The sequence below is a fragment of the Hippocampus zosterae genome, chromosome 14 (assembly GCF_025434085.1).
Source record: "Hippocampus zosterae strain Florida chromosome 14, ASM2543408v3, whole genome shotgun sequence".
Lineage (NCBI taxonomy): Eukaryota > Metazoa > Chordata > Actinopteri > Syngnathiformes > Syngnathidae > Hippocampus > Hippocampus zosterae.
In genome coordinates, this window is record NC_067464.1 from 2,710,281 (window position 1) to 2,736,976 (window position 26,696).

The 26,696-nt window shown below is 44.8% G+C and overlaps 1 protein-coding gene across 1 annotated transcript; it reads right to left on the bottom strand.

Moving 5' to 3' along the window:
* Nucleotides 1-15: 15 nt before the first annotated feature.
* pld1a (phospholipase D1a) lies at nucleotides 16-24,977 on the bottom strand. The gene is made up of 26 exons (XM_052085613.1): nucleotides 24,821-24,977; nucleotides 15,994-16,200; nucleotides 14,800-14,969; nucleotides 14,566-14,708; nucleotides 13,145-13,256; nucleotides 12,817-12,882; nucleotides 12,573-12,631; nucleotides 11,813-11,905; nucleotides 11,015-11,167; nucleotides 10,766-10,915; nucleotides 9,982-10,065; nucleotides 9,548-9,629; nucleotides 8,265-8,375; nucleotides 7,984-8,169; nucleotides 7,681-7,894; nucleotides 7,472-7,600; nucleotides 6,738-6,856; nucleotides 5,262-5,375; nucleotides 4,559-4,669; nucleotides 4,273-4,361; nucleotides 3,854-3,967; nucleotides 3,715-3,764; nucleotides 3,429-3,563; nucleotides 3,114-3,267; nucleotides 2,792-2,909; nucleotides 16-1,342 (listed from the first exon to the last, which is right to left on the bottom strand). The coding sequence occupies exons 2-26, from the start codon at nucleotides 16,163-16,165 to the stop codon at nucleotides 1,118-1,120; spliced, it is 3,153 nt and encodes a 1,050-aa protein (XP_051941573.1). The 5' UTR covers nucleotides 16,166-16,200; nucleotides 24,821-24,977; the 3' UTR covers nucleotides 16-1,117.
* Between the last annotated feature and the right edge of the window lie 1,719 nt (nucleotides 24,978-26,696).

Here is a 26,696-nt window from a genome sequence, read left to right on the forward strand (position 1 = left end):
ATCGCCACTTCCGGGTTATTTTAATCCATTTCTAAAAGTTATTCAAACACAATTAAGCCACCTTATGAACGTGACATTTGATAGGCATGTTTATCATGACCCACAAAAAAGATTCTAGGACCCATCCCTACACATTTTGGTTTGAACTTTGAAGCAGACATTTCATTTTAGCCAATTCAATTTCCCTTGGTGTTGTGAGTTAGTTTTAGGCATGTCTATCAAGGGCAGACCCACAAAAAAAGTCTAAAAAAAAACATTGCCCAAACAGACACTGAAGTCTGCCATTCTGGCTCAAAGTGACCATATTCACTTGATTGCACCCTTTAGAGTGTTTATAAAAATCCAGCCCCTGAAGCCAGCTTGACTTAGTAAGATGACACTTGGTCGGCATGTCTATCATGAGAAGACTCACAAAAAAGTCTCAAAAACCCATGCAAAAATAAACACGCCGCGTCTGCCATTTTGACTTGATTGCAGCCTGTAGAATGTTTTTACAAATTCAGCCACCGACGCCAGTTTGACAAGCAACATGAAACTTGCTAGGCATGTCTCTCATGAGCAGACCCACCAAAAAGTCTGAAGAACCCACGCCTAAAGAGACAATGAAGGCAACCATTTTGGTTCAAGAGGCCATTTTGACTTAATTGCAGCCTTGAGAATGTTTTGAAAAATTCAGCCACCGACGCCAGTTTGACATAGCAACATGAACTTGCTTGGCATGTCTCTCATGAGCAGACCCACAAAAAAGTCGGAAGAACCCATGTCAGAAAAGACAATAAGTCTAGCATCTTGTCTTGAAGTGGCCATTTTAGGGTGGTTTTAGCCATTTCCAGGGCTCCTTCAAAAGCAACCTAGTCCTCTAGATTTTGCTACCAAGTTTTAATAACCACATACAATGTCAGCCTCAGTGTTCCCACCCCTGGTGTCAAGCGGCATCTCGGCAACCTAACGCAGCTGATGCGCGTACAAACACACGCATGCATGCATTGCCCTCTCTACCTAATATGGGTTGTATTAAAACCAAGCGCCTGGTCCCTTTGTTGGAACAGGAAGTGGCATCCCATCATGCTCGCTGCAACTGCGAGATAGCGTCCCAGTATCCGGCTTTTAAAAAGTCCTACGTCCATATCTCGGTGGGCACCATGGCTTCCTTTGTCCCGACCGAGGGCATGAGGTTGTGCTCTGACAGGAAGTCCAGAGGAAATTGCACCAGGAAGCCGCGGATCTTGCGCAGCTCCTCCTGAGCGCGGGCCAGGTCGGCCTGGGCCAGGCCGGGCTTGGACTGGTATTGCTCCAGCTCGGACATGTTGCGTACCAGCGAGGAGGGAAGGCAACGGAACACCTGCGGAGGTACATGTGCACGGCGGCGTAAGAATACGTGGTCGCGTAGCAAGAGAAGGCAGGCTCAGCTAGCAGCGTACTTGCTGTTTTTCACTGGATTCTTTGATATTTATTAGGGCCCATGGGAATTCTGATATTTTGCAGAGTAAAATTCTGAAACGGATTAATCAGTCGGTTAATTTACAACATTTATTTTTTGTGGTCATGCTTGTGACAAGAAAGATATGACTTAAGGGCACAGGAGTGTTTTGAAATACTTTGGCCTATATTGTTTTTGTAACAAAAAAAAAATAAAAAATCGAAAAATCGGTCAACTTTTTTTAGGAAGGAATTTTTGAATGTCGTTATCTGTCTATTTTGATGGTGCAAAATTTTTTTGGACAAAAATCTGTAGATTTTTTTGCCAATTTTAAACAAGCTAATATCAGCAGATTAAATCGGCCAGTCGATTAATCGGTCGGGCCCACTTATGTCATAGCTGATTTTTTCTCTCACAAACTTTGAGTGCATTTATGATTTGCTAGAGCATTCGAAATGATTGCTAGCCGGTGAAAAAAATTTTTGGACAAAAATCTGTAGATTTTTTTTGCCAATTTTAAACAAGCTAATATCGGCAGATTAATTCGGCCAGTCGATTAATCGGTCGGGCCCACTTATGTCATAGCCGATTTTTTTCTCACACAAACTTTGAGTGCATTTATGATTTGCTAGAGCATTCGAAATGATTGCTAGCCGGTGAAAAAAATTTTTGGACAAAAATCTGTAGATTTTTTTTGCCAATTTTAAACAAGCTAATATCGGCAGATTAATTCGGCCAGTCGATTAATCGGTCGGGCCCACTTATGTCATAGCCGATTTTTTTCTCACACAAACTTTGAGTGCATTTATGATTTGCTAGAGCATTCGAAATGATTGCTAGCCGGTGCAAAAATTTTTTGGACAAAAATCTGTAGATTTTTTGGCCAATTTTAAACAAGCTAATATCGGCAGATTAAATCGGCGAGTCGATTAATCGGTCGGGCCCACTTATGTCATAGCCGATTTTTTCTCACACAAACTTTGAGTGCATTTATGATTTGCTAGAGCATTCGAAATGATTGCTAGCCGGTGCAAAAATTTTTTGGACAAAAATCTGTAGATTTTTTTGCCAATTTTAAACAAGCTAATATTGGCAGATTAATTCGGCCAGTCGATTAATCGGTCGGGCCCACTTATGTCATAGCCGATTTTTTCTCACACAAACTTTGAGTGCATTTATGATTTGCTAAAGCATTCAAAATGATTGCTAGCCCACGGCATGTTTTGAACTAAATTTGGCTTATGTCGCCGCTGAAAGAACAAAACGACACCATAACATGAGAACCCCTGTAAAATTAACTTGTTGAGAAAAACTATAAAAGAGAGAGCATTTTTTTTTTTTTGTGTTCCACGTTGTCGTGATCTCTCATACCTTCTCATAAATGGTGGCGTTTCGGCCGGCCGTGGTCATCCACACCTCCTTGTAGAAGCGGTCGCTGATGGGGTCCGAGAGATCGATGGCTGCGTCGCCGTGACCGCCGAGGATCGTCCTGGACACGGAGAGAAAAAAAAAAGAAAATTGAAAAGACCTCTGGCTATTTTCAGCTCATTGATCATCGACAGGATTAACACCACAAAATTTTTTGTTGGATTTCTCTGTGGCTTTTTTGGCCACATTGTAGTGAATTTGATTTATGACAGTGAGCTCCTCCGAAAGATAAGCGTGTATAAATCGGAGAAGATAAATCTCTCACCTGAAGCACTCCAGACGCAGGCCGAGCGCATACGGGCCAGCTTCGAACTCGCGTCCGTCCATCACCGAGGCAACCGTTTCCGTATCCTCCACGATGACCGCCACCTCGCTGTCGCGCTTACCCAGCATGCTCCGGTCGTTGATGTTGGCCGAGCCTGCGAGACCCGTATCAAAAAAAAATCAGGTCTTTGCGCTTTCTAGCCAGCAGGTGGCATCGGAGTGCAAATCTCGAGTGCTTGTTCTTATGCAACTGCAATTTTTTTTCTTTTCTCGACGCTCAGAAGGCGTCAGTGAGCCTCAAATAGTGGTGACGCACCAATGATGACGGTATTGTCGTCGGCGATGAGCATCTTGCTGTGCACGTAGATGAGCTCCGTCACCAGGCGGCCTTCCATCTCGGCGTGAGTCCGAAGGCCGGCGAAGGAGATGTAGTTCATCCAATGGTCGTCCACTGCGGGCGGCGGGAAGAAAATGCCGTCTTTTAGCTAAATTAGCAAACGGCTAACGAGTTCACGCCACTCGATCAACTTTGCTAGGTGACCTTATCAGCCATGACAGATTCCAATCACTCTCTTTCTTGCGGTTGGCTTTGAAGTACTTACTCTCCTTCCTAAGTTGAGAGATGATGGAGTAGTCCCCTCGAATCATGGTTCTTCAGAAGGGGGGGGGGGGGGACAACAACAACAGTCAGTTGTCACGCTTTGCGCAATTTTGAAAGGATCGTGGTCTTTTGCGCTTCACCTGTAATTGAAGTGCATGACGGCCTGGATGGCGTTGCCCCCGCCTGTGGTGATGTCCCCCTCGAAGCCGGGAAGCAGAGGGGTCACCACGTACACGCGATACTTATTGCCCTCCCTGCCAAGCACATTTGCACATTGGGTACCGCAAATGAGCTCCGGTGCTAAAAGGGATTTCGAAATATTGCGCAATTTCCTCGCGTCACTCGCTGAGCAACAAACAGCAATCGAAACTAAACCGCTTTGTGGCTTTTTTTTGGGTGTGTATGCGTGCTCGGTAGAGGTATTAACGTCGGAAAATTCGACACCACGATAATCAACGGATGGTTCGGCAAAACGGAGCATTTTTATCTCGGTGACGACATTTCGAGGCGAACACGGACGGACTCGACGCAAAAAAACTAAAGCGGCCGATTCAGGTACTTGTGCGCTCTGAGGATCCTCTCGATGATGGCGTCTCCGATCTTGTTGTACACCGTCCGGTTGTCAGCGCAGCTGATGAAGAACTGGTTCTGGGAGGACAAGATGATGCCTGGGTTATTTGTGTTCCATCGCTAACGCACAAGCTCAGCGGAGGCGTTGCGGCTTTCGTATTTGACGACGGGGCGTTCAAATAAGGTACGCAAGATCGCAATTAACAAACATTTCTACTCCAAAAAATACAAATAAAATAAAATAAACACCCGGACATCGCAGTTTTTCTTTTTACCTCAATGTAGATGTAGTGTTTGCTCTTGGCGATGACTTGGATGTATGCGTTGTGGATGGACTCCTCGTGGTACTTGATGCCAGCCGACCAATCGGCCGCTGACCGCAAAACCTTACGGAGGAGGAAAAAAAACCCCCAAAACAAACATTTGATCTTCTTCAATCAATATAACACTCACTGGACATTTAGGAACACAGTTAAAAAAAAAAAATCCTTTCTGGATCTGCCGCGCACTCAATGAGGAAACCAAGACCCTAAAATGGCTGCCTCAAAACAAAATGGCCGACTTGCTACGTTTTTTTTCATGTAAGATTCTGGTGTAGAATATCTAAAAACGTCCATTTTCACTATTTTCAAGAGACAATTTTCAATTGGGTCCAGCTACATGACCAAAATATGGCTCAACGTGTCCAATTTCACTTCATAACCGGCACCAAAGATGAAAAACAAGGTTGTTAGCTTTTTTTTAATTTTATTTTGTAGTTACATAATGTTGTTTTTGGCCCACGGACTCCCTTTTGTGCCCTTCCAGCAGCTCTCACGGGCACGTTAGTCATACAGGAGGTCATACTTTGATTATTGTTTTGTTCTTTGTGTGGGGGGGGGGTTCCAAGCCTTCCTTCAGGCTTATTGTGCTCCGTAACGGCAAAATGCTCGATTGGGAGAGTTTGGAAGTGCGCCGTTCGCGTTAGCGTCGTCTTACCTGCACTTTGGCATGCACACAGTCGGGCACTTGGTAGCGCAGCTCGGTGGCGCTGGAGTGAGACTTTGGCAGCAGGAATGGATAAGACAGAGAGCGGTACTTTGGTTTCATGATCTGGAGGAAGAGAAAGGTTGCGGAGGGGGTGAGAAGGTGTGACCTCGCGGTGCAGCGGGAAAGCATGAGTGGCAAAGTAAAAGTGTTTTTTTCCACACTTCAAGACGTTCCCTTGAAATGAAACAAGGGAGTGTTTATTGACCTCCGTGTGTGTGTGTGTGTGTGTGTGTGTGTGTGTGTGTGTGTGGTGAGCCACAAGAATGGTGCCATGTAACCACCCGCTAACGATTATCTTGAGAGGAAACATTCCAGCGCAATAAGTAAGACGGAAAAAAATAATCTGACGTATGATCTTTGGCCACTAGGGGGAAGTATAATTCAGAATAATACGGATTTGACCCGAACAAGACGGTCACAACTCTGCAGTAAGCTGCAGTAATATTTTTCGCAGACAACCGAACTGAAGACGGGAACGTCACAAACACCAAAAGTGTTTTAAAGAAATCTGGCCAAGAAAAGTTTCCGCAACCAATAATTCGATGACGTCATGAGATCATTTAATCGAATGTAAATATGAAGCGGTTTGTGTATCACAATTAATCTGACGTATGATCTTTGGCCACTAGGGGGCAGTATAATTCTGAATAATACGGATTTGACCCAAACAAGACGGTCACAACTCTGCAGTAAGCCGTAGTAATATTTTTCGCAGACGACCCGCACGTCGGTGACGAAGCGAACTGACGACGGGAACGTCACAAACACCAAAAGTGTTTTAAGGAAATGTGGCCAAGAAAAGTTTGCGCAACCAATAATTCGATGGCGTCATGAGATCATTTAATCGAATGTAAAGATGACGCGGTTTGTGCGTCACAATTAATTAATCTGACGTATGATCTTTGGCCACTAGGGGGAAGTATAATTCTGAATAATACGGATTTGACCCGAACAAGACGGTCACAACTCTGCAGTAAGCCGAATGTAAAGATGACGCGGTTTGTGCGTCACAATTAATTAATCTGACGTATGATCTTTGGCCACTGGGGGAAGTATAATTCAGAATAATACGGATTTGACCCGAACAAGACGGTCACAACTCTGCAGTAAGCCGCGGTAATATTTTTCGCAGACGACAAAGAAAATATGTATTGTTATATCGCCTGTCTACATGTGTTGCTCCACTGCCACGATCGAAATAGCACCAATGCCATTTGTGAGTCCATCTATGGTGTTTTGCGTTGTGTTTGTGTGTTAGCATTTTAAGCTAGCGGGCGGTTATTGGGTGTATTTTTATGCTGAAACACACAATTTACAGTTCTCGTTGTTTGATGTTAAGTTTGACAACACACTTCAAAAATAAAAAAATAAAATAATTATCGTGAGTATCGTTATTATTCTCCAGTACACGAGCGCTGTACTCGCCTTCGTGAAGTTCCAACGCTGAATGAAGTGGCGCGCCACGTCGCGAGCGGCTCTGCCGTGCACCACCGAGGCGATGTCATGCCACGGCATTCTGGGAGTGGTGTAGCGGTCGATGAAGTCTGCGCAGAGAGGGCCAATATGGAATTAGACGACAGACAGTTTTTTGTCTCATAAAAATATCATTCATTCATTCATCTTCCGAGCCACTTGATCCTCACTAGGGTCGCGGGGGGGTGCTGGAGCCTATCCCAGCTGACTTCGGGCAGTAGGCGGGGGACACCCTGAATTGGTTGCCAGCCAATCGCAGGGCACACAGAAACAAATAACCATTCGCACTCACTCTCACACCTAGGGACAATTTAGAGTGTTCAATCAGCCTGCCACGCATGTTTTTGGAATGTGGGAGGAAACCGGAGCACCCGGAGAAAACCCACGCAGGCCCAAGGAGAACATGCAAACTCCACACAGGGAGGCCGGAGCTGGAATCGAACCCGGTACATCTGCACTGTGAAGCCCACGTGCTAACCACTGGACTACCGGGCCGCTCATAAAAATATCATTTAGGAAAAGTAATTGTGTCATATGGACTTCATCTCAAAAATTCAGAAGAGGCCAAAACGGGATTAAACGTCGCCGATTGTGCCAAGGAACAAATCTGTCCATTTAAAACCTGAACATTTTTTTTCTTCTTCTTTTCAGTCGTTATTCGTTCCTAACGAAGAACTGCTCCGCACCGTCAAAAGGTTTTTCCAGCTGGATCCAGTCCCTGTAGACAAAGTTGCAGTAGTCTTTTCCATGCCAGAAGCGAGTGTTTCCCTGCAACTCTCCCACACCCGTCTTGAAGCTTCGCACCGAGCCGCCCCCTGTCAACGGCAAATTTCGACACTCCGGCAAAAAGCGAGGGACAATTGCGAGAAACTTGATTGACCGTTTCGCTTCGCACCCGAGCTGTCCGCGCTGCTGACGCTGTCCGCGTGCTGCAGCGTGTGCTTGTGCAAGTGTCGATACAAGCTGAAGCGCGCCCGACGGCTGCGGCCGACGCCCTTCAGCTTGGGCAGGTCCACGGGGTCCCCGTTGGTCGTCCCCCTTCCGTTGCTCCGCGACGCGCCGTCGACGGGCGGGGCCGCCGTAGCGGACTGAGCGTCGGCGGAAGCCACCTGAGGAACGGAAACCACCAAAATGAGATGACATTTGCACAGATGGTCTGGAAAAAAGCGTCAAAACGGCCCGCCGCGCGACGTGCGACCTGTTCGAGCGCCACGGAGCGCGTCACGCTGCCGACGTCGGTCAGCCGGTGCTCCCCGTCGTCCCAGCGACCGTACGCCAGGTCGATCCCGCCCACGAAGGCCACCGATTGGTCGACGACGACCAGCTTCTCGTGATGCGCCCACAGGTAGACGGAGGAGGACACGTGGTCGGGATGGCGCATCACCTGACGACAACACACACACACACACACACATGAAGAGGAAGCTGCTGATGTGACACGCCCACCGCTGTGAACATTTGCTACACGCGGGAACTTACCTTGACGTTGGGGTGCAGGCGCATGAGGGTTCGCTTGCTGTAGCCCGAATTGATGCCCAGTGCCAACTCCACCTCTTTGTACAGCATCACAAAGATGCGCACGCCTTGTTGCTACCGTTACACACACACACACACACACACACACACACACACACACACACACACACACACATCAACATCAGATTACCATCTGATAATTATCATTTTTCGCAAATTAGTTATTTTTCGCCATATTAATACTAATGAATAATTCAATAAGAAGAACGGTTGAAAGTATATTTTCTTAAGAAAAAAAAAAGGGATTTATTCGATATTAGCAAGATGACATTATTCTCCTCAAAATGCAGAGGTTCGCATAAGAAAAAAAATTATTTAAAATATGTATATTTGATTAAGGGCGGCCCGGTAGCCCAGTGGTTAGCACGTCGGCTTCACAGTGCAGAGGTACCGGGTTCGATTCCAGCTCCGGCCTCCCTGTGTGGAGTTTGCATGTTCTCCCCGGGCCTCCGTGGGTTTTCTCCGGGTGCTCCGGTTTCCTCCCACATTCCAAAAACATGCGTGGCAGGCTGATTGGACGCTCTAAATTGTCCCAAGGTGTGAGTGTGAGTCCGAATGGTTGTTCGTTTCTGTGTGCCCTGCGATTGGCTGGCAATCGATTCAGGGTGTCCCCCGCCTACTGCCCAAAGACAGCTGGGATAGGCTGCAGCACCCCCCGCGACCCAAGTGAGGATCAAGCGGCTCGGAAGATGAATGAATGAATGAATGAATAATTCCCAAGATGGCAGCCCGGCAGTCCAGTGGTTAGCACGTCGGCTTCACAGTCCAGAGGTACCGGGTTCGATTCCAGCTCCGGCCTCCCTGTGTGGAGTTTGCATGTTCTCCCCGGGCCTGTGTGGGTTTTCTCCGGGGACTCCGGTTTCCTCCCACATTCCAAAAACATGTGCGGCAGGCTGATTGGACGCTCTAAATTGTCCCTAGGTGTGAGTGTGAGTGCGAATGGTTGTTCGTTTCTGTGTGCCCTGCGATTGGCTGGCAACCGATTCAGGGTGTCCCCCGCCTACTGCCCGGAGACGGCTGGGATAGGCTCCAGCCCCCCCCTGCGACCCTAGTGAGGATCAAGCGGCTCGGAAGATGAATGAATGAATTCTTGAGAAAATACAACCTTTGTCCGGGGACAAAACGCAACCCGATTCTTGCCCGATTACGACGTGCCCCAAGCGAAGTCCGCCTAGCAACAAGTGGCCGTGAAAACGTGTCCCATGTGTGATTGCGCCTTCACTTACAGCCTTGCGCTTGAGGATGCAGTCCAACCTCCAGCGGTTTCCCTCCACCACAGGTCTCTTCAGGAAAATCTCGGGACTCAGCCTGCAACCGATACACACACACACACACACACACACCGTTTTGTATACTTCACATGCCTGGTGAACGTTTGTTAAACATATCACGTTCCTAATGTGGTAGCTTGACACCATCTAAGGCTCACGTTGGCATCTGGAGCTCGATCAGCGGGCTCATGTTACAACATAGCGAACGGTTAAGTCCATAAGCCCGGCGAGTTGCGCATGAGGACATCAGCCGAGCTTCAGATTGGACTCCAAGTGAACCGGCGCTAATATGAGCGTCCCTGCAAGCTGCTGCGTTGGTTCCATTCCCTTTTTTTATTTTATTATTATTTTTTTTTTAAGCTTAGCAACCAACCGCCCACGATACTCACCACCAGTCGGTAATGAAGATTTCCTCTCTGGCCTCCTCCAAGGCGTCGGCGACGTCCTCCATGTAAGTCTTTCCGTTCACGTACCTGCAACGTGCGGATTTACTCAGTCGTCAAGATGTCCGTAAAGCACAATGCACGCGGCTGTTTTGTAGGGCGAGGAGCCTGTTATTTTATTTTTTGTTTTTTTTTCCTTGACGACTTGGCTTGACTATTTATGTAGCGGTAGTCTGTTTTTCTCATGAGGCAATGTGTAACTTTGGTGAGAAAGTTGCTATGCAAAACAAATCAACTTTTATTTATTTATTCATTCATTCATTCATCTTCCGAGCCGCTTGATCCTCACTAGGGTCGCGGGGGGTGCTGGAGCCTATCCCAGCTGTCTTCGGGCAGTAGGCGGGGGACACCCTGAATCGGTTGCCAGCCAATCACAGGGCACACAGAGACGAACAACCATCCACGCTCACACCTAGGGACAATTTAGAGTGTTCAATCAGCCTGCCATGCATATTTTTTTTTGGAATGTGGGAGGAAACCGGAGCACCCGGAGAAAACCCACGCAGACCCGGAGAAAACCCACAAACTCCACACTGGGAGGCCAGAGCCGGAATCGAACCCGGTACCTCTGCACTGTGAAGCCAACGTGCTAACCACTGAACTACCGGGCCGCCCTATTTATTTATTTATTCTATATATTTTTTTTCCATTAGGGATGGGCGAAGTAAGTACCTGACTCGTTTTAAACTGGACCGTCCCAAATATATTCCCCAAAAACGGCTGCACTGACCATTTGGCAGGAACGTTTTCCTGCTCCTGCGCAAAGGAACCGAAGCGATGCTGGCGCAGGAAGGCCTTGCCGTAATTCCTGACAAAGTTCTCGATGCTCTGACCCCACCAGCGGGCGTGTCTGTAGCTGCTGCATTTGAACACCAGCGTCCTGCGCGCAACGTGGTGTCACGTGAAGAGTGGAACAAAAAAACAAGATTGTTCTCCCGTCTGCGTGCAGGCACACACACACACACACAGACACACACACCTGGAAAGACTGTCAATCCGAACCCCGTGCTTGGTCTCGGTGTCTTTGGAGTCCATTTTGATACTGAACTCTTTGTCCACCAGCAGCACAAAGGAGATGGCTCCCGAGTCGGGCTTCATGTACAGCAGGAAGGAGTCCTTTACCACCAGCCACCTACAACAAAAGACAAAACACGCGCAGTCGTCATCATCACATGTGGATTAATTCTTTATGTCACTTGTTGTTGTTTTGTTTTGGTTTTTTTCTTCTTTTTGGGAGAGGAGGCATGTGGTAAGCAAATCACGGAGCTGTCGGTGGCTCCAGGGAGCCTTCCAAATGTGTGGGATTGTTTGTGCATGCGTGTGTGTGTGTGTTCTCGCAATACATTGTAAAAAAATGCTCATATAATCGCTCGGCTGTGATAAAGAGGAGGCTGCGAGAACACACACACACGCACACACACAAAAAAAAAACACAAAAACAGCCCGTGAGACACCAAAACCGCCCGTGAGTGTAAAGCAAGAAGGTTCAGTAGAAACCCAAGCCACAGAGAGAGGAGCAATATATGTTGACAGCGAATGGATCTGCAGCCGATTTATTTTTTTTTGGGGGGGAGGGGGGGGTCAATAATCCCACAAACAAACTCGTTACGAAACTGGATCAAGGACAAAAGAGAATGAGAGGGCCAAAAATTTAAATTAATCAATTAATTAATTAATTAATCGATCAATTAACTAATAAATAAATAGATAGATAAATAAATAAACAGACAAATAAATAGATAGATAAATAAATAAACAAACAGACTAGCGCACAAACCGTTTGGACCAACGGTAGCAGGCTTGTGTGTGACCACAGCAGTTCATGCCGGGGATGCGATGACCTCCGGAGCGCTTGTATATCATCCCTTCCCTGCACACATACAAAAAAATAAAAATGAACGGCTAAAAATAAAAAAAAATATGGACATCAAATGGATGGGTGGGGCAAATATCATAATCGAAATGAGCACATTTAAAACATCCTGGAAAAAGTGCCAAATAAAATGATATGAAATCAAATGCAAAGATTCCAAATAAAATGGGTGACTCAAGTAAGAAATTTGACAAGAATAAAAATACATCAAAAAAAAATTGAATCAAATTTACATGTTTACATTAAGAGGAAAAAAAAAATTCATTCATTCATTCATCTTCCGAGCCGCTTGATCCTCACTAGGGTCGCGGGGGGTTGCTGGAGCCTCTCCCAGCTGTCTTCGGGCAGTAGGCGGGGGACACCCTGAATCGGTTGCCAGCCAATCGCAGGGCACACAGAAACGAACAACCATTCGCACTCAGACTTACACCTAGGGACAATTTAGAGTGTTCAATCAGCCTGCCACGCATGTTTTTGGAATGTGGGAGGAAACCGGAGCACCCGGAGAAAACCCACGCAGGCCCGGGGAGAACATGCAAACTCCACACAGGGAGGCCGGAGCTGGAATCGAACCCGGTACCTCTGCACTGTGAAGCCGACGTGCTAACCACTGGGCTACCGGGCCGCCACAATTTCTTCTGATTGAAGAAAACCAAGTACTCACAGTCCTTTGGGGCCCAGCTCGTGAATGAAAGACAACTGGCTGACGTCAATGAACTCCATCTGGGAAAAGACGACAAGACACGACAAGCGTCACAGCGTGCGGCAACTTCTATCCCGTTTTAGCTCTTCAACGTGTCTCACAACAAAGTGCGAAATACGCTCGTCCAATCATAAAAGCGGTGCGAACATTACTAACGTGAGTGACGGCAGCCCGTAGCCGCTCGCCGGCACGACGGGATACTCACAGTGTGGTGATATTTGCGGTACAACCCCATCTTCAGCAGCTTGTTCAAATAGTCTTCCAATTGTCTCTGGAGAAAGACACACGCGCATACTTTTTGTCTTATTTTGTGATTTGCGAGCGATAAATCAGTCGGGGGAGCATCCCAAAATTAATAAATACGATTTTTATTTACAGATTACAGATATTTACAATGTAAAAGCTCAGTGGGTCGGATTTGATAACGGAACGACTACGCTTTGCTCACCCCAGCATTGGACCGCGCAGGTGTACCTAATATTCTGACCTGTGAGCATATAAACATTTAATCGCACCACGCGTTGACGACGTACCCGCCGGCTGGACACCTGTTCGTCCCGCACCAGCTCGTCGCCTCCGCCCCTGGGCAGCGAGGGCATCTCTCTCACCTCGCTCTTCCTCACCGTCCTCCTCTTCACCGTGTGACTGCAAGACGAGGAGAAGCCCGCCGGGAATCCATTATATTTGCTCATTCAAAGCATTGTCACGGTGCACGGCACAGACCCCCCGCAGGTGCTTGCGCAGGCTAATGTGGTTCGCGAGAAAAAAAAATCTTGAAAGTCTTGAAGGCCGAAGAAATGTTTGCTCAAACTGTGTGGCGCAGACGCAAATAAAGTCAAGTCAACAAGACGTGACGCGTGTTGTGAAAATCTTAATGTTGTTTTTTTTTTGAGCTAGCGGGAGAGAGTTGTGGAAAAGAATCATGGTAGGTCCGCACATTTCGGCTATATAACAACGTGAACGCCGACACAATCTGAAAAAGCAACTGGAGGAAGTAGAAAAGTGGCAATTGGGAAAGCGAGGTTTCCCAGTTTGTTATCGCAAGTCTATAAACTGACGGGCTAGCATTAGCATCCTCTTCAAACGGAACAGGATCTGAGAAGACTCAGAACAAATTTGTGTCATATTCTTTAAAATGATCATATAAATATGATCATATAAATATGATCATTTTAAAGTGCACTTCTGCAATCAGACAAAATGTACCTAAATAGAAACAAATAGTCTTTCCGCGTGTAGCATATAAAATGGAAACATTTGATTAATTTCATGGAAATATTTAGATTTTGATTATTGTTGTTCATTGCACAAGTATGACAACAGATTTGTTTGTATGAATTATGCTCTGCATCTATATACATAGTTTATACATATATATTACCTACTTATATGTATATATATATGTATAAAATATATAAATATTACATATATATAATATTTATTTATAAAATATATATATATATGTGTGTGTGTGTATAAAAATATATATATATATGTATAAAAAAAAATATATATATATATGTGTGTATAAAAAATATATATGTATAAAAATATATATGTATAAAATATATAAATATTACATATAGATAATATTTATTTATATATATATAAAATATAAAAATATTATATATATATAATATATATGTATAAAATACATATATATGTGTGTGTGTATAAAAATATATATATATGTATAAATATATATATATATATATATATGTGTGTGTATAAAAAATATATATGTATAAAAAAATATATATATATATACATATTTTAATACACACACACACATTATGAGATAATATGATGAATAAAATAAATTCTGTAAAATATATTAAAAAATAGCCCCTTGTTTGGCTACGTCTTACAAATAATTGCTAAATAAAATACTTTCATACTCCGGGTAGTTTTGCGTTTAGGCTTCCGATATGCAGATGAGGTGGGCGTGGCCCACCTGCGCGACGGCAGCGGTATCCTCATAAAAGTCTTGTAGGTCCTCAGCTCTCGGTGCAGCTCCATAAAGTGCTTCTCTTTTCTCTTCACCATCCACGTGAACTCGCCGTGCTTCATCTCAATCTTGAACACGGCGGGCAGAGACTGCATGGAGACGATTGACAGGAACTGATGAGACATTTTTGGGGATGGGGAGGGGTAAGGGGGGTGGGGGGTTAGTGGCGTGTATATGGACCTTGTTGACGCTCCTGTGCTGCGACAGATTAAAGCGATCCTGCGCCGTGGTGAAGCGCTCCACCTCCAGGATGCGGGCGGTGATGGGCACCGTGGGAAGGAAGACCTTGGCGCTGGCCTCTTTGAAGCCCACCGTAGCGTACACGGCCGAGAACGGGATGCGGCAGTCCCCTGAGGAGAACACAGAGGGCAACGGCAGGGGTGAGAGTCGTGCCTGTAGGAGGCTAACGAGTGGGATGCTACGCTGGCTTTCCTTCCAAGATTTAGTTCCTCTCCAAGCTACTGTGCCGGTCCAGTTTTCATACTTACACCGACTCAAAACAATATTCAGATACTAGAACGCTACTACTACTTTACTAACCTTGCATATAATTTCTGAACAGCTTGCATAGGAGTCGTATTCGCTGTTTGGGGCTACTTAATAAAGGTTAACGGGGACGACGGCACTCCGTTAGCCGACTGCAAATTCTGCTCTGTAAAATGACCCGCGAATTTCGCTGCGGTGTCCCATAGCTATGTGCAGCCACATGCTACGTGCTACATTCGCGTTATGAAGCCTTTGCCGTTTTATTTTCTAACTTGTGATATTCTCAAGTGGGTTTGTTATTTCTTTTTATTCACTTTATTTGGTAGTTAGGAGGTAAAATCAGCTGCACTTCTGCTTGTGTATCGACCAGACAGCGATGTCAAAATGAAGCTTCAAATTAGCGTCATCAACCTCCACCAGATTTTTTTTTTAATCTTTATTGAACAAATCAGAATACAATTCTCAGCAAACAGAAAAATAAAAACGTGCTATACCAATACATACACATTACAAAAATTAAGAAAAGAGTCTGTTCAACGTTGCGCGAAAGCACACTGACGTGCTAAACCCCTTTACTTAAACCAACAGTGCCATCTAGAGGAGTCGAAAATTACAACTGGTTCACGAAGCAAATCTGAAGCTTCATTGTACCAGATATTACATTCGTCCTCATCTCTTATTTCTTCTTTGTATATCATGTACTCTATGTACTACTTTGAAAGTGTTCAGACTCAGATACCACATCAGTGAAATTATTTGTGCTTCGGAGTACATTGAGGCAAAATGAGAGGTGGCCACTCTATTATATATATGTGCGTGTGTATATTGGAGGTAGAAAAGAAAAGTTATATCGGTGGATCCCTAGTAATATTCCTACCCATTGTGTACCTAGGCAGTTTCCCTCGTAGTCCACGTCCTCCCCTTCATCAAAGTCCAGCTCTCGGGCATCCAAGCTCTCTACAAGTTCGACCATCTTGATTCCGTCAGTCGCCGGGCCGTCCAAACTTTCAGCATTCACCAGATCAAGTCTGCTGGTTGTAGGCGGAGCCTTGGCCAGCATGCTCAGCAGTCGTTAGTGCCCGCAGCAGGGCGGCCCTGAGAAGAGCGCCAGAAAACGGACATGATCGTGACCAAAATGTACAAAGTCGAAGGCAGAACCCCGTCACGGCCAGACAACGGCAACAAGAATTTGAAGAGGAGTCCGCGGGTTTTAAGGCACTGTCGTGTGTGGCGTGTTCTGTGCGATTTTTCTTTTGGGGCTGCACCCAAATGAGTCAGAAGGTAGACATCATGTCAAGTGCGCCATGAGCGCTGTCACGCCCAGTACAACCACATTGTCTAATACAGTATGAGTATCGATTTTAAAGTATCGACACAGTGCAAAGTGCGAGGACAACACCAAGTTTGTTGTTTCAATGTTATTCTGAACACCATCGACATACCATCAAAAGAGATTTTTTTTTCAGCCGATGGAAGCTGTCATTTTTTTCCAATCAATTTGTCTTAATTTAAGCCCACAAAAAAAATAGAGGGAATGGAGGCTTTTTTAAAAAAATCCTTAAAACTTAACATGTTTCCAGCTTTGTAATTTTTCACCCCAGAAAATCGTTTCTCCACCCCCAGGAATTTTGAATTTTTGTTTGTACAAAGTAACTGAGTTCTTGGTGACTTTCTACTATTTTCTTTTTGTTTTTGCATTTTTTCCCCTCACATAATTTTTGAAGATTTTTTTTATGGTTATGTATTAATTTATTTTACTTTGAGAATGTTGTGCTTGTTTCCAATAAAAAGTAGGGATGGGCGAGTCGCCATACCAGGTATCGCTAACGGGCCGACACCCGGCTTTTTTTTCCAAGATATTGATCCTCAATCACTTGTGGCCTTTTTACAATCAAGAACTATAAGGTATGCATGTCTGACAGATGACCTTTCAGATCCTATTTCTGCAAGTATATTTATAGAAAAAGGAACAAATCATAGAAAATTGCCGTTAAATTCTGGGATCTATAGGTTGTTCTCGATAGGGTTGTCACTTTGACATAAAACATTTCAAAACGGGTGATTTATCCTTGAAATTTCAAAGCGGATCAAACTAACCGTTCTCGCGTTCATTTTCATACCGTATTATCCAATGATTACAAAACACACTGACACCGCTTCCATCAAACAGAATAGCCAACTCGCTAAACCTGTTTCTTCTTGGATTTTGTTTTAGTTTTAGTTTTTTTTTTTTTAAATTCCCAAACACCCCCAAAAGAAATGCTCAAGGAACTCAGCATTACACACTCATGTTGCCGGTAACCCAGTCCTTAAAAAAAAATAATAATAATAATAATAATAAATAAATAAAAGCAACTTCATCTAAAATGTTGAACTAAAATGAAGAATTGAGATTGACGCAACTCCTTGGATTGGTTCCTGAAGTGATTCTGATCTGTGTTTCAATACTAAAAAAAATATGTATGTGTTTTGTGTGTGTGTGTGTGTATATAGATATATAATTTTTTATTTATTTGTTTAATTTTATTTTTTTAATGTACACACACACACATTCGCCATTTTAAAACATGAGATTCATGGGAATGTAGCAGAAACGTGGGAGGATATTCAGTGTCAGTCTCACAAATGAGACAAAAGAGGGTGAAGTTTCTGGACATTTAATATTAGACGCCCTCATTTCCATAAACAGAGCAACAATTTGCATGTTGGAACACAAGCGTGTGAGGGATGTGTCGCGAATGACCTGAAAAGTGGCCACATATTCATATTCTTTTCGGATCATTGAAAATCCAATGCTAAAAATGCCGGCGAATTGTAACGCGAGAGAAAATATCAACAAAAAAAGAGCTCGACAGTAAACATTCTCGACTTCGGCACAAGTTCAGGCATGTTGACGCAGACCCGTCTGAAGAGTTGCCAGCAGTCGACAGAAGTTTGGTAAAGCGCTTTCATTCAGCCACTCGGGCTAGACGAGCATTTGCTCATTGAACATGTTTATAGACGACAGGTCATACATTTGGCCATAAGCCGTAGCGGTTGTTTACGGAGTAGCTGTTGGATCGGTTAGCAGTGGTCAGTAGTTGGCGCTATCTAATAACTATCATTATTTGCAATTGTTGTGAAAAGTTGTAATTGGACACTTGTAGCTGTTGTAGTGTTTGTTAGCATTAGCTAGATATGAGACAACCGGATTGTTTAGTAGCTGTTGGATCGGTTAGCAGTAGTCAGTAGTTGGCGCAAGCAGATGTTTAGCATTACTTGCAATTGTTGTGAAAAGTTGTAATTGGACACTTGTAGCTGTTGTAGTGTTTGTTAGCATTAGCTAGATATGAGACAACGCGATTGTTCCCGAGGGCATTTTCGTGTACCACATCGCGCAGGTCTGGTTGCACTTTAATTAGCTCTGGCTTGTGAAAAATGTTGTTTTCCGTGTCTATTTTTAGACGATGCGCAATGGGTTGTCCTCAGTCGCCTTGTTTTCAAGTTGCTCATTTTGGTACAATTTGTGTTCATCACACAAACGGCGGGATAGCGCATCTTTGACCACCCGAAAAGTGTCGATCGCGAGCTAGACTATATCGGCTCATCCACAACCAATAGCTGTTAGTAGCTACCGGCTATTGTAGAAGTAGTTGTTGACAGGGAATAAGTTAGTAGTTACCTTCGTGAGCAGTTGCTGTAGGGAATTGTTGTTGGTAATTGCTCGCGCTAGTTGCAGTAGTTGTTAAGAAAATTAAGAAAACCTTTATTAGTCTCGCAATGGAGAAATTCCAGATTCACAGCAGCAAAGTTATGAAAGGAAGAAGTAGAACAACAAAAAAATAGGAGCTGCTGGAAAGGCAGTTAGCAGTTGATGTAGATACGGTTGTTTCAGTCGCAGTTGTTGCTAGCGGTTTTTAGTAGCTGTTTAAAGCTGCCTTAGTTGTTTGTAGCTAGCGGTTGTTTGTGGCTGTGGCAGTCGTTAGCAGTTATTGTATTGGCACGTGCTGTCGGGTGGTTGTCAGTCGTTGTTTGCAATTTTTGTTCGCAGTTGTTCATAGTAGGCTCAATTACAATTACTTAGCAAGTGTTTTAAAAAAAAAAGTCATTCCTTGTGGTTAACGGTTGAAGCTAACGGTTGAAGCTGATCGCAGTTATTTTAGCCACGGTTGTAGAAGGTGTTCGCAATTCATGCTCGCATTTATTTGGAATTGTTGTTCGTAAATGTTAGCAGTCATTGCTAGCAGTAGTTATCGTAGGGGTAGCTGCAGCAGCGGTTCTCACTTGTTTTGTTTCCATCTTTTTATGGGATTTGGGTGAAAAGTGACATCAGGTCAGCTACGAAAGAATCACTTGGAGTGACAGAATCTATTGCGAATGATAATACCGGACAATCGAGGCTCATTGTTGCAGGGGAACAATGAAGCCAGATAAGATTAAAGAGTAACACGGGTGTAACTGAATAACTAGAAATACGAGGAAGACGCAGAACTTTTGCATGGATTAACTGGGAGGCCGATATTTGCAGGGATGAATTTCCCTGAGCCTTTCTTTAACATTGACTGACTAAAAACGAGCCCAAGGCGAAAGTACTCTTAGCTATTGACGATGTTGCTGCGTTATCTCTTGCTGTCTAAGAATAACCGTGACCTCCCGTCGGCCCGACCCGCCCGGAGGTTAACTCCAGGGGGTGCTAGAATGCTGCAAAAGATCTCAGGGTGCGCATGTACACAATGTTGCCCAGTACACACACACACACACACACACACACGCAAAAAGTGTAACCTGGAGGTAGATCGCGGGAGAGAGAAATATGAGTTATCGCTCCCTTCCGTGACTTCCTCCTTCCACTCCCGTTGACATGGTGATATTTAAAGTGCCAACAAGCTGCTTGACGTATGAATATTAACAACACTTCTTAAATGTCACTTTAGTTGAAGTGCACGCGCGGTGGAAATCGTCAGCCGGCAGAGTAGAAGAAAAGCACATTGTGTGGGTGAAGAAGACGTGTGGAGGATGGCTGGACGCCGAGAATAAAGCTTTTCTCTCACCACGCATGCTTGGGCCTTTCTAACATTTTGGACACATATGCTGGCAGAAACACCAAAGATGTCATTCTGATTATTATTTAAAACAAATGTGTGAAAATTCTGCCATTTGGGGAAATCTGTAGACATTTCTGCCTCTATTATGTTTTATTTTTCCTAAATGACTTTTTTTCTGGCTTTTAATTGGCTTTGTTTGTATTCGAGTCAGCATGACTTAGATTTGTTCTTGGTTTTACTGTTTGGAAAGTTTATTATTTTGGTAAATGGCTGTTTGAAAGTGCTCTATAAATACCGTTGACTTGACTTGTTCATGCTTTGTTCTCTGGACCCAAAGTCCCCCCCCCCCCCCCCCCCCGAACATGACAGCCTGAAATTGTGCCAGTTTTAAATTTAAGGTCATTTTTATTCATCGAAATGTCGTTTGGCAACGTGGACATTTATGCCTTAATTTTGCCTTTTTGCTTTTTTGTGATAGGCGGTAAAGCAAACTTTCCCAACAGCAAAAATCCCCAGCATGAAATTTTATCAAAGTTTGCTGACTTGATATTTTGAGTTTACCCAATTTTTTCATTCATTCATTCATCTTCCGAGCCGCTTGATCCTCACTAGGGTCGCGGGCGTGCTGGAGCCTATCCCAGCCGTCTTCGGGCAGTAGGCGGGGGACACCCTGAATCGGTTGCCAGCCAATCGCAGGGCACACAGAGACGAACAACCATCCACGCTCACATTCACACCTCGGGACAATTTAGAGCGTCCAGTCAGCCTGCCATGCATGTTTTTGGAATGTGGGAGGAAACCGGAGCACCCGGAGAAAACCCACGCAGGACCGGGGAGAACATGCAAACTCCACACAGGGAGGCCAGAGCTGGAATCGAACCCGGTGAAGCCGACGTGCTAAGCACTGGACTACCGGGCCGCCCGTTTACCCAATTTATTTCATTTAATTATTTTTTACACAGACATGTCCGTAATTTCTCACTATCTGGGTGAGTTGGAGTGGTAGCTTTTTACAAAAAAAAAAAATGCATGTGCGTCTCGGTCTACAGTATCTAGCTGGCTAGTGTTGAGAGCGGGAGCTCAGCGGGACTGTTCTCTTCCAAAAACTGGGCGGAGAATGTTTATATATCAACTGAGTTGCGCAATGCGATTCTGCCCCACTGCTTCGGGACATGCTGGCGGCGCACGTATGCTTGGACGGTGCCAAGCCTTTTCACTTTTGAGCAAACAGAATGAAGTCTTACCCCTAAAATACGTTGCCATTGTCCGCCAAAGTTGTTGAGTGCATGTGCTTTGCGGAACCTTCTCCCTGGAATTGGGCTAAAATGACTACCCGGTGTGTTTCACAGCCGTGGTTGAGAGGAGGAGCGCATGGTTTGATGCTTTGACAATCACACATTGATCCACAGATACAATGCAGACTCATCAATGTAGTGTGGTGTTCCACATGGCTCAATTCTGGGGCCTCTGCTGTTCTGTATCCTCTTCCATTGGGTTCCAACATGGTATTTCCTTCAATTGCTATGCGGACGACTGACAGATCTCTGTCCCTTTGAGCAAAAAAAAAAAAGGCGCTTTCTCATTGAGGTCCACTTTTATCCTGTCTGGAGGAAATCAACACCTGGGTGGCATTCATTTCTTGAATTTCAATGAAAGGAAGACAGAAGTGACAGTGTTTGGTCCTAGTGGCCTTTGTACATCCCATCCTAGGGATTTTGTCACATCCAGGTTGGATTACTGAAATGCACTTTACTTTGGAATCAGCCAATCCTCCATGAAATGTCTCCAGTTGGTCCAAAATGCTGCTGCTCGTCTCTTGACTGGTACTCGTAAGAGGGAGCACATCACTCCTACTCTGACATCCCTTCACTGGTTCCCGATACATTTTAGAGTTCTTTTTAAGATCCTGTTATTTGTTTTCAAATCTTTAAATGTTCCTCACCCCATCTTACGACTCTGAGCCACTCCTTCTTCGGCTTTTGATTCAGCAAGAGAATTGTCTTTGAGGTTTATTATTTTTGAGCTTTTTACTGTCTCGGTTCATCATTTTTAGTGTTTTATTGTTTCTTGTATGAATTATTTTTGCTCCGAGTACGGCACTTTGTATGCAGGGGCGGTTGTTTTAAACCACTGTATAAATACAGTCGAGTCGAGTTGAGTAGCATGAACAGAACGTGCGGTGCCAAGCTGCTCATGGCGCAGATGGTACAAGTGGAGAAGATGGAAGAAAGAGAGAAGGAGAAAGAGAGGAGGTCTGTGACACCTCTCTCTCTCTGCCCACACTAAAGCTGCCCATTATCTAATCCACGGGAAAACAGAGTGGCGGGTGGGGTGTGGTGGGGGTGACAGGGACGCTCCAGGAGGCGCCAGTGACAACGAGGGAGCAGTCATGTTCGTCACCGTGGCACCGCGAACACAAGGCGCCATTGTGCCCGTGCAGGAGACGGAGTGGGGGGTTCGGGGGGGGGGGGGGCTGCTCACACCCTCTTCTGGGTCGGGTAGTCCTCGCTCATGTCATCGCGACCGTGTCGGAGCCAAGATTCAAAGCCTGGGGCTTGTGTCCAGACCCCTTGAGGGCACTCCCTGGTTAGGGTGAACACCGCAGAGAATAGGGAAAAGCTCGGTCATCATCAAGATGGAGGTTCTTCCAAAAAGGATGAAAAGACAAGAACTGGCAAGTAATAGCTGTCCTTGTGACAACAATCCCCCCCCCCAAATCTTCAGAAGCTTGAGTTATTTTACAGACCAACTGTTTCTCTTCAGCTGGAACTGGGGGCCTTAGTCAAGGTGAAGGGAAATAATAAGAGTGCCAAACAGCAGTCGGCGTTGGCACAAAACCTTCTGCCAGAAAGCACACAGAATGTCAGGAAAAGCCTACTAGAACACGAGTTGAACTTTATTTGGGTGAATCAGGGACACCTTAGAGGGCGGCCCGGTAGTCCAGTGGTTAGCACGTCGGCTTCACAGTGCAGAGGTACCGGGTTCGATTCCAGCTCCGGCCTCCCTGTGTGGAGTTTGCATGTTCTCCCCGGGCCTGCGTGGGTTTTCTCCGGGTGCTCCGGTTTCCTCCCACATTCCAAAAAAACATGAGCGGCAGGCTGATTGAACACTCTAAATTGTCCCTAGGTGTGAGTGTGGGCGTGGATGGTTGTTCGTCTCTGTGTACCCTGTGATTGGCTGGCAACCGATTCAGGGTGTCCCCCGCCTACTGCCCGGAGACGGCTGGGATAGGCTCCAGCACCCCCCGCGACCCTAGTGAGGATCAAGCGTTTCGGAAGATGAAAAAAAAGGGACAGCTTAAATCGCGGAAGGAGTAATCTGACTCCGGTGAGTTTGAATGTGATTGATTCGTTGTGATGACAGCCACATGGCCAGTTGGAAGCGTGGCTGCAGACTTGTGCAACCACATGATCTCAGTTGTATAAAAAAAGCGAAGAGCATGTCTGTCAGGCTACATGCTGGAAGTGAGCAATTTTGGTGTAATGTCATTTTATTTAGTCAGATTATTCAGGGTAGGTTCCGGCAATACAATACAATCCGATTTCCTACTTGCAGGGCGGTTAATGATGACAGCTGCAAAGCATATGAACAACTTTGAATGTTACATAATCCTCCAGCATATAATTTTGGTGTCACGGCGCACTTCTTTCTCGAAGCTTTGATTGGATAGCGTACAGTCTTTCTTTTTTCTATTTTTTTTTTGTGGTCCAAAAAGCTCCCTGAATTATTCGGCATGCAGCATAGTTTGCGGTCGCACATCTGGAAAACATTAATGTTGCCTTTATGGAGGCCACATAAACGCCAGCGTTGCACATTTACAGCTATCCGTTCGTCCATCTTCTATTTCGCTGACGAGATCTGCCGACTTGGGTCAGTTGATGGAGCCCAGAGTTCAAAGTAAACACGGTGAAGCTGCATTTATCTATTATGCTGCACATAAATGGAATAAAATGCCAACAGAAGAGAAGTCAGCCCCAAGTTTAAATGCGTTTAAATCCAGGATGTACGCTCTGGTAATTTTTGTGAGCCATTTTTGTTTTCTTGTACCTTGTGCCTTGTACCCATGAGGCTGGACACCCTGTACTGGTCGCCACACAATCTCAGGGCCCATAAAGACAACCAACCATTCACACCTATGAAGACTTCTCAGAAATCCTACAAAAATGTTTGGAGGATGAAAAACCATGCAAGCACACGGGAAGAACAATGCTAACTCCAGAGAGGAAGCCCAGATTCGACCCTTGAACTTCGGAATTATCGTCCAGACGTCATAAAACCTCTATCCACCGTGTCACCTATCTGGAAATTGGAAAGATGCAATAGCTTGTGGTGATGTTGTTGTGGAACAGCCGTGGAATGACACGCACGCAAACAAAAAGGCCTGAGGGCGAATTAATAATGCGTTACTTCAATATCGCAGTCTTCACATGACATTCCAGTAACTTAACTTCCCCAGTGCGTGGGTGCGTGAGGGAGAGAACACCTGTGGAATCTAACCCAACTCTCCCGTGCTTCTTTGTCAGTCTTACCCACGAAAAAATATCATAAATCAGCAGCAACTCAACAATGATGACAATAAATTTTGGGCGGTAAAGTGTCCATTTTAAGTGTTCTTCGTGACACCCCCCCCCCCAAAAGACACAAATAGAACACCGTCGCCGGGACAAGAAAGCGAGTGAAACGTCACCGACCTGCTCTTTGGGCGGACGTGAAGTCCACATGTTTGCTTTTGTTCGGTCCACTCGTCGAGAAAAGTCACGGAAAAGAAAATAGAAAGCAACAAGAGCAACAGTGGTCCGACACTTGCGGGTGTCAGTAAAAGTAAGAGTGTGACAAACGGTAAAGAGTCAACTCTGTGAGATTTCGCAAAATGGGCGGGGCGAGAAACTCCAAACCAATCAGAGCTCCGAAGGCGGGATCGTTCGAGTCTCCCCCAATGAAAGAGTAGTGCTTCACCACGGGGGGGAGTCAAATGCCGAGGAATTGGGAGGAGTCAAAGCGAAACCAGAAGACTGGCCTCGCTTTTATGACGTCATCCTCAATTCTTGTCTGTTTTGTCCACAAAGTCTACATTTCGGTGTCTTGTGGTTATTATATGTCAGATTTTGCCGTATTCCTACATGAACTCATTGATGAGCATATGCCTATTAATTATTTGCCTGACCTATGTATCAAATATTAATAATAATTATAATAATAATATAAAGGCAAACTTTTATCCCCAGAGAAGGAAGTCACTGTAATCACTGTATTTTATTATTAATAATTATTTGGGGATCACTTGAGTATTCCCTCAAAAATACTTTCTCCTCATAAAACATCACAACTGCTCGTAGGAGAGGGACAAAATATTCGAAACAACTCTCACTACTATTACAACATTCATTCTAAAAATATTCGACGCCCTTTTGATCTGGCACGTCGAATGAAATCCTCTTATTTTTGTTTCTCTTCCTCCACCGTGTGGACAAATCTATGTACTGCACGACACTACACGGTGGCCTACTTCGTGCCAACTTAAACTTTAACCGACAATCCACAGCCTTCCAGCAACAATACAGATAAAACAATTTCCACTATATCCTGCCCCCCCACTATACCCACCCCAAGGAATAAAAGAGTATTGAATACAAATGTATGCACAGCTTCAAATGTATATTTTCAAAAGGTATCGATGTGTGGATATAAAAGTTACTGACAAGACAGTTGATTCTTACTCAACACCACACACACACACACACAAACTCGATACAGAACATTATGGAAATCCACGTACCTTAATATATGACGAAAAGGCTTCTTTAAAAAAAATAATAATGACGACTGCCCTCCTCGTGTCACGTCTGACTTTCCTGCTTGTCGTGCATCACCAATCTGCGGCCCATAAAGAAATATTATACGCCCACTAGTAAACAGTGCAAAGGCCACAGTGATAACAATATATACTTAAGGCATGATGAGGAGCCCATCCGACATTAAAAGGTGTATCCTTCCTCTAGCTAAGGCGATGGGATTTACCACTTCTTAAAATGGCTGAAGGAATACCGTAGAATAGAGTTCAGTATTGTGTTGATGGAAGAGGAAGTGTGTGTAGACACCAAATTATTCACCTGTGTGTACTGTGTATGCAAATAAGCGGCCACGCTTCGTAGGATGCTAATTTGGAAAGACGTTGGCACGTCGACTGCCAACGAATGTGAATTCAATTCGACGAATGTGAATTCATAAATAGCATGACAAAAGAACAAAAAGTAAACGCGACGGCAAATGTGTTTCGATTTTTATTGCTTTGTTTAGCTTTTAGGATTTACGTGTTTTCATTTGCTATTATGGTTACTTTTTTTTTCATGGTTTTGCGTTTCTTAAATTTGCCGTTGTGTTCAGTGACTGGTTTCACATTTCAGGGACACCGTATAGGTCACAGGTGTCAAACTCAAGGCACCGGGGGCCAGATGTGGCCCGCACGTCATTTTATGTGGCCGGCGGAAGGAAATCAAGCATGTCGACTTACATGATGCTTGCTAAATTCTCATATATAATAAATAAGAGACATATTATCAGCATTTT